Raw genomic sequence first — 8178 nt, 5'->3', positions numbered from 1 at the left:
AAAGTAAAGCAAAATAAAATGTGCCAGTATCCAGCCACTGTGTCCAATGCTAGGTAATTCAAGCTCTGGAGAGGTCTTTCAGTTCCACATTTACAGATGAACTACTTAAGCAAAATTTCTTTCTTTTTCTCTTTTTCCTTCTGATAGTTCTTAGAAATCCTCAGAGATCATTATTAAAACAAACTCCCAGGCAATGTATACCAAAATAACTATCCTTGGTCCTTATTCAAAATGGGCAATTTAAAAACTTTCACATTTACCTCCTTTTATACTTCCAATATCCTTCTATATTTCTATCCAATCTCCTTCTATATTTCTAACCAATCTCTTTCTATATTTCTGACAGCTCTGGTAAAGAAGACACCAAGAAAGTGTTATTTATAGTAAAATTTATTTTCACTGATATTTCCTTTTACATAATCTCAGAGTAGGTCTGTGCTGTAAAATGAAAAAAGAACACACATCTGAAATCTCACCATGACACTTTTTCACACTGTTTCAGGACTCCCAAGGTTGACACCTCACATGTTACACCCTGATCTCATCACTGAATTGAACCATACAAAGGAGCCAGTATGGTTGTGCTATCTATGTCCTTGCCACCTCTGAAGGGCTGTGACAATAATGACTAATGTTTTCCCCCCAATGAATTCGGTGTTGTTTTGGTTTGGTTTTTGAAGTAAAATGTCAGAGCATGTAAATATGCTGTACTTCTTTCCCTCAATACACTGAGAACAGTGGAAGTCTGGAGATTTTTAATTCTTCATGAGTCGAAGCTGGGATGTGACCCTATGGTTCGGGTCTATTCAACATACTAATTCCAAGTTTGGCAACCATCAGCAAACTGTTCAAAAGAAACACAAACAAAGAACATCAGGAAAAGGACAGAACAGGTGGCCATTTTTTAAGGGACTAGTACTCTGCAGGTCACAGCTCTCCCTCACAGCTGCACAGGTAGGGAGGTACCAAGGTGGAACAATCCTCCCTGGGCAGAAACCAGAAAAAGAAAACAGCACCACACAGCAACACTGCACTTAGGTCTGAGAACAGCATGTGGTTCCAATCCAACTGCCAATGACATGAAGAGATGAAGAAATTGAAGGCAAGCAAAATTAAGGCCACCCAGGTCACAGAGCTAATTAGTGCAAAATCTCTAGTCAGTTTACAGCCCTTGCTTGACAGCGTACTACGACCAAAGATGGGGACCATAACATTTTCTGAATCAGATTTTTAAAAATTCCCTTGCCTTCAGGATGTCTTTATTATATATAAGGACTATTTAAGACAGTTGTGTTTGTTTTTGATAATAAAAGTTGATTACAAAACAGAGGAGTCCATCAGAATTTCCTTTTAGCAGTATTCTCAGTATCAAAGAACAAGTATACAACCAAGAAATGTGGAGCCCTGGCTGAAAGCCATGTGGCAGCCACAGTCACAGCTTTACCCTGAGGCTTCTGCACCCTAGGAAGGCACCTGGACCACCAGAGAGCAATTTAAAAGCAAAACCATTTCCATAGTGAATGAAGATCCTTAGACCGTTGTGACATATAAATCAATAACTGCTCTTGAAGCCTGTCCTATTTATGTATGAATTAATTTGAGTTGACATCTAGGATCAGGTAAAATTTACTCAAACATGTAAATTTCTGAATGAATAAAGTAGCTCTGGCAATAAACTGAACAGTGTCCTGGTAAGGAAGAGCAACAGAATGCAACATACCTGGCCCCTGCGATTAAACCCGCAGGCATGAACTTCCCAGAATGGTAGAACCTCATCCCCATGATGCCAGCCAAGGTTCCAGATGTAGCTGGTGAAAGAGAGTCAAAAGTCTTTGCATCTTCTAGAAGAGCATTGGAGTGCCAAGAGTCCCACCCTGCTTTCAAGCCCTGACTCCATCCTGCACTTCCTCCTCCTGCCTCAGGCGGGGCAGCTCCATGGCTGCCCACATTCTAAAGGTCTAGGCACAAATTCTGGCCAAAGAAGACCCTTCACAACCTGGGCCCAGCCTGCCTTTCTGGCCTCAATTTCCCAAAACTCTTCTGCAAAACACACACTTTAGCCATAAATGCCTTAGTTTTGTTCAAAATGTTACAGTATTTTTTTATGCCTTGTGTTTCTTCCCTCTCCATCTTGCTGCTGGGGATCTAACCAAACACCGACGACTGCTAAGCAGAGCACTTGGTGCTTGAGAAGACAACCGTATCAACAGGGTCTCTACCCTTTCAGAGAGTCTCAAGTCTGCGGGGCTACACCAGGGTAAAGAATCACACAAACCAGCCACCCATCAGCCATCGCACACCTGGAACTCCTGCTACTAGGAAGGCTGAGGCACAGGGAGTACAACCTCGGCCACTTAACAAGACCTTGTCTCAAAAAATAAAGGGCTGAGGACGTAGCTCAAAGGTAGAGGGCCTCTGGGTCCAGCCCTCAGTACCTCCCCCCCACCACACACACTCAAGAATCATACAAAAAGTAAGTAAAATTTGTATTCTGGGTACAATTAATGCTACACACATAACATAATGGGGGACCAGGCTTTCAGGGAGCTCAGGCAAGGCCGAGGGAAGAGTGTGTCACAGGCACTGTGGGGAGGAGGAACGCAGTGCACTCAAGGAAACAAAAAGAGGCTGTGGCACCCATGAAGACATGGCTAGTGAGGAAGAAGGGCCTGACCACCTGCAGCCCTGAAGGCCACACCAGACTGTGGTCCTCCTCCTAACAGCAAGCAGCCCTTCAAGGCTATTAAGCAGAGAGACATGTGAGCAGAGCTGCAGCCCCAAAATATAATTCTAGCTATGTCCAGAGAACAAACCAGAGAGAAACCAGAAGGCAGACACGCGTATCATTGAAGCAACTCCTTCAGGAATGCAGGCAAGAGGTGGGAAGAACTGGGGGTAAGAAGGTAGCCGTGGAGACAGAGTAGGGGACATTTTAGGGTACTGCTGGTATTGATAGGACTTGCCAGTAAATACCAGACAGGCTGCGGGAAGAGAGGAACCAAGACCCAAATGAAGGAAGAGAAGACCTAGTGAGTGAGATCATGCAGCCAGGTGTAGGCAGAGCCCTGAGACAGCTACAGACCTCTCAGCCAGCCAGCTGCTGGCATGGGAGCACAGCTAGGAGTGAGTCACTGGTGACTCCCTGTGAGTCTTTGGTGTTTACGAACCATCTTCCATGACACTATCAAGTCAAGAGAGTATGAAGAAGACAAAATGAGCCAGGTCTTAGGAATCAGTATTTAATGGATAGAAAGGAAGAGGGGTACACAGGAGAATGAGAAGATCAAAAGGAAAAATCAGGAACAGAAAATGACAGGTCACACGTGCTGGGAACGGCCAACAGCCCATGTAAAACGAGGACTGACAGTGGAGTCTGCACAAATGCAGGCCACTGGCAGCCTCAGGGACACCTTTCCACGGACAAGGGGGATAAAAATGGAGACTGAAGCAGGTTGACAACGTATGAGATGGAAAGAAATGAAGATGGAGTACAAATGGATTTTTAAGAGAAGTTTCTGAAAGAGAAGGAAAAGCCAGCAACTGTAAAGGGAAGTGGGTCACCAGAGGTCCTTTTGCTTTTTTAAATGGGGGAGAGATGAGCACATTTGAGCACCAATAAGAGGGATCCACCAAAAAGGGGGATCACAAATAACAGGAGGGACTCTTGACAGTGCACAGTCTGAGGAAAGCAGGGAGGAGATCAGAGCCCAGGTGGAGGGACTGCCCTGGAGAGGAGGGGAGCAGGGCAAGGGTGGCCTGGAGGCTCCCGGAGGCAGGGCAGTCTCCACCCGGAGGCCACTGGTTTTTCCCTTAAGTAGGTAGGAGGTGAGTGCTGGGAGGGGAGGATGAGATGGAGCAGAGCAGTCAGTCCAGAGCATGAATGAGGAAGCTGTTCAGCAGAGCCGAGCCCAGGCACACCCTCCTTTCTCAGCCTGTCTCCAGCCAGCCATTGCTGGGAAGGGAGCTTCCCAGGGAGATGTGCACAGACCACTGTGTGAACATGCCTGTCCTCCCTCCCACCCTCATAAGGGCCAGAGCAGCACCTGATACACTTTGGCTTGTGGAGGCACTCACATCCTGGCAGTGTCTACACCTGGGTGGAGCCCAACAAATAAGTGTCCAAAGCCACCCTGATAAGTAATCTTCCCTTTCCCCACACTCCTCCCTGCCTAGGAGCAAGGCGATTTTCAAATAGGAAAACGCAACATGGATGCAAAGCTAACTCAGACAATTCAATAATGCTCAAGTCGACCGTGGTTAATACCCAGCTGCAATGAGTAATAGATACATACTGCCTTATGCAAGTTTAAAATTAATCTCTCCGGGAAGATAGACATGAAACGCTCTCCATATTCCATACATGAAAGATAAACAGAAACCAGCACAAATCCCCATTTTAAAATTTGCCTAGGCCTTGGCAGAGGCAGGAAACTTGTGAGTGTGAAGAACCTGCCACATCCCACCAAACCAGGGCCTCCTGGTAAAAGGAAGGATGGATACAGACATGCTCTATGGAGACATCAGGGCAGACATACCTAGGAAAACCCAAATGTTCCTGGGATCCTGAGACAGCTGATATGCACCCAGGCCTGCTAAACTTCCAAAGAAGAGCCCCGCTGCCAGGGACGGCACACTACCTGGAGGGAAGCAAACACAAGGCTGTATTATGATGTCTGACATTTGGTTCATCTACCAAATCAACCAGACGCCCCTGGCCTCCAGGGGAGCAGAGCGAAGAGAAGCTTTCTTCACATGGTTCTTAACCAAGAAGTCCTTAAGCAGGAAAACGTCCATCTTACCAGAGAAGTCAGGGTCTCAAGCCCCATTCTGCTCTCCTTTAACAGTAGGGCTCTTCCAATCTAAGGAGAAATGGTCATCTCCATCCAAGAAAGGATGGATCCCTCCTAGGTGGATCTGTGGTTAGGCTTTTTCTTAACCAGCCATTAAAGGCTGATCAACCCACTACAGGCTGTGCACAGGCGGGACTTTATGAGAATCACAAAAGGGAAACAGGGTCAATCAACTATAAACAAGAGAGAATGAGAATGAGAGAACAGGAATCCCAGTGCATGCTTGCCGAGTGGGGACACAGGCAAACAAGCATACTGATACCCCCCCCATGTAGATTAATGAGGAGACTTCAAAAATGATTATGTGAGGGCTGCAGCTCAGAGGCAGAGTATGTGCCTACCATGAGCCAAGAAAGCCCTGGGTCTGGCCCCAGCACAAAACTTAAAAGAGTAAGTGAAGACCAGAGGTCTCATCCTACTCGAAAGGAGCAGAGATGGCATTCTGGGGTCAAGGCTGATGTATGGCAGGCAACGATAATAACAACCCATTACCACCCCTGCCTTTATCTTTAGATAAAGATGCAAAAACAAGAGGCCTGGCTCAGCTTGGCCAGATAAACAAAAGGCAAGTACAGAAGTCTGACTCCTTTGGTTGCACGCAAACTTTGGGGCCTAAGGCAAAGTGGCCCCACAACATTGCTGCTTTGAGAGCCTAGGGGCTCACTCTCCAATGAAACAACGAGAAGAATTTAAGCAGCTACGTGACAGTTCTTACCTGCTTTTGCATAGCCAATGATTCCACCAGTAGCGACCAGTGCTGCATAGCCAAAGCCAAAATAATGTAAAGGCACCCTGAAAATAAAAGAGGGAGAAATGAGTGTCAACTATGTTTAAAACAAATGAACAACAACAAAAAAAAAACCCCACGTATATCATTAAAGTCATGGTTCCAGAGAAATCTTACCACTATATAAGTCAAAGTAAAGCTCAGAGAGGTGAATGACTCACGGAGTCAACACAACTAGTCAGTGGCAGTGCTAGGACTCAAATCCAGGCTCCCAACCATGTGTTCAGTGACCCGCTCATACCCCCTACTGCTCTCAGGCAGTCCACTCTAGGGCTCTTTTCAGATGGAACTCTGGTTTTAGATGGGCCTGGCTATTCCACTGTCGTTGACTGTGCACTTACATTGGGCCAGTGTTCTTCTGCATTGCACTCTCAAGGCAATCAGCCAAGACTACGCCAGGCCTGCACCTGTGAAGAAGGGGCTGGATCAGAGGTGGTTAAAAGCCTGGATCTCCAACAGTCAGAAGGAGGTACAAGTTCCAGCTCAAGACCTTGGTAGCTAAGAATTAACTGGACCCTCAGGCTACACCTCTCCAAGCCTCAGTTCCAATGAAGATAACAATGGCACTAATTTCCTAAAGCTGTTGTGAGCACTGCACATGTCCGACACACAGTAAACGCTACCTCCAATGCCAACCATTTTTGCAACAAGCTCGTTTCTAACAGGCCCACAAGAAAGTGAGCAAGATTCACTGAGAGCTCTGGACAGATACCGGATTTAACCATTTTCATGAGTTAACCATTTTTATTAAATCAGAAAGCAAATACTCTGAGCCTAAAGTTCAACTATTTTTTTAATCTCTTTAGCGGGCAAGTGGGATGCTACTTTTCGTCTCTGCCCCCAAGAACTTCAATACTCAAGGCTTGTAACACTTGGAAACTTTGGATCTAACTCACTGCTCCTTAGACTGTGGGGAGGGGAAGATAAAAGAAGGAAATTCGAGCCATAATTACCTTTAACGCTGCGCCCTTAAAAAAGTTAACTCCTACCTTTCTTAAACTTTTGGCATTCATGGAGCCTAACCAGACTGAAAGCAACGCATACCCCTCTTGTCCTGTTTAAAGAATTAAGTTTCTACAGAAAGGGGAGGCCTCAGGGTCAGGCCGTGACATGGGTTTGAAGTGGCACTTTTTTAAGAAATGCGGGGGCGGGGGAATCTCCAGGAAACGGAACAACGCAGCGCTACACAGGTGAGCATTTGCTCCGAGCTCAGGAGACCGGAGGACTCCCAACCCATCTTAAGGAAAGCAGGAAATGCGCGAGGAGAAAAGCACCGAGACGCGGCCTAAAGCTCTCGCCAGGATGGTGGGGACGAAAAGCAGCTGGCAGCAGAGCGTCTTCCCAAAACTTAAAACTGGAATAAAAAATAATATTCCCGAGTACCCGAGCAGCTCTCGCGAAGGTCTGCACCGGCGGACGAGGCACACGAGCAGCAGGGACAGTGGACGCAGGTCCCAACCAAGGTCTCCGGACGTCTCGGCGCCCACTAGGCGTCCGGGGGCGGGGTGGGGCGGGGCCTAGGGCGAGTCCCGGGAAGGGGCGGGGCTTGAGGCCAGAACTCTGCGCGCGCGCCGTCTCCTGGAGGCGGGGCAGGGTTTGAAGCCTGAAGTGGCTGCGCGCGCAGTGTTCGGGGACCGCAGGGGGAGGAGTCCAGGGGGCGGGGCATGGGCGGGGCATTAAGGCTCTCGCTGTGCTGGGGAGATGGATTGGAGCTTGGCGAGTTGGGTTTGCGCCGGGCCGGTGGAGGCCAGTACCCAGCTACAACTATAGTGGACTAAAGCCGGAGACCGGAGACTGAGCGCTTAACACGCGTGTTGCGCCAGGCCAAGTGCGCTGGGCAGGGCTGAAGGTGGAGGCAGGAGAAGAGCAGAGGCTGGACTCTGAGGCCCCATTAACGGAGGTGTGAGCCAGATGCGGGTATCGGGGAGGACCGATAACCGTGAGGGGCCGCTTTCAATCATCAGAGAACATGGTGGCCTTGGGCTGAGAAATGAGGCTCGCAGCAGTGTTTCTGTTTGTTTTAGGGAGTGAGGTCATGCAAGAAACCTCTCTAAGAGGCAGACCGAGTAAGTTAAATACATCTGTGGGTCACGAGTCCACAGCATGGCTTTCTCTTTATTCCTACTACAGATTTCCTTCTCTGCGTTTCCTGCACACTCATTCACTCGTTTACTGTACACCCAAATTTAGTGTCGTCCATGACTTCTTCCTCCTTCATCCCTTACCATTATTGATATGCATAATCTCATAACCTTCAATTTAAGCATTATCATTTTTGAAGCCTTTAATATGTTGACTTTACAGATTAACAGCTCCCCCCCCAAAAAAAAAAAAATCCAAAACAAGTCCCAAATTGCAATGTTTCAAATTGGTTCATGGCTATCAAGTATCTACAATTTCAATTTCTACATTTTTTAGAAGTAGTTTATAGCTTTGTTTGAAAAGCAAAATGATCCATTCAATAAACTTTGCTCCAAGAAATTAGTAAAGAGTATGAAAAAAAAATCACCTATTTTTTCAATCTACCTGTCTGGCACATGC

General features: G+C 47.1%; 1 protein-coding gene across 1 annotated transcript; it reads right to left on the bottom strand.

Moving 5' to 3' along the window:
• Positions 1-372: 372 nt before the first annotated feature.
• Positions 373-7171, bottom strand: LOC101978393 (transmembrane protein 14C). The gene is made up of 6 exons (XM_005327475.3): positions 7021-7171; positions 5979-6044; positions 5566-5642; positions 4536-4637; positions 1721-1808; positions 373-844 (listed from the first exon to the last, which is right to left on the bottom strand). The coding sequence occupies exons 2-6, from the start codon at positions 5999-6001 to the stop codon at positions 790-792; spliced, it is 345 nt and encodes a 114-aa protein (XP_005327532.1). The 5' UTR covers positions 6002-6044; positions 7021-7171; the 3' UTR covers positions 373-789.
• Positions 7172-8178: the final 1007 nt, after the last annotated feature.

Source organism: Ictidomys tridecemlineatus, chromosome 8, assembly GCF_052094955.1.
Source record: "Ictidomys tridecemlineatus isolate mIctTri1 chromosome 8, mIctTri1.hap1, whole genome shotgun sequence".
Lineage (NCBI taxonomy): Eukaryota > Metazoa > Chordata > Mammalia > Rodentia > Sciuridae > Ictidomys > Ictidomys tridecemlineatus.
Note: the sequence above shows the minus strand (reverse complement) of the source record. Positions and strands in the feature narration are given on the sequence as shown.

Excerpts from the sequence above, each read along its gene's own strand:
- LOC101978393 (XM_005327475.3), bottom strand. The coding sequence starts at position 6,001 with ATGCAGAAGAACACTGGCCCAAT. Across the intron at positions 4,638-5,565 it reads CATTGGCTATGCAAAAGCAG|GTAGTGTGCCGTCCCTGGCA; the intron begins GTAAGAACTGTC and ends GCTTCCCTCCAG. Across the intron at positions 1,809-4,535 it reads GAACATTTGGGTTTTCCTAG|CTACATCTGGAACCTTGGCT; the intron begins GTATGTCTGCCC and ends CTCTTTCACCAG.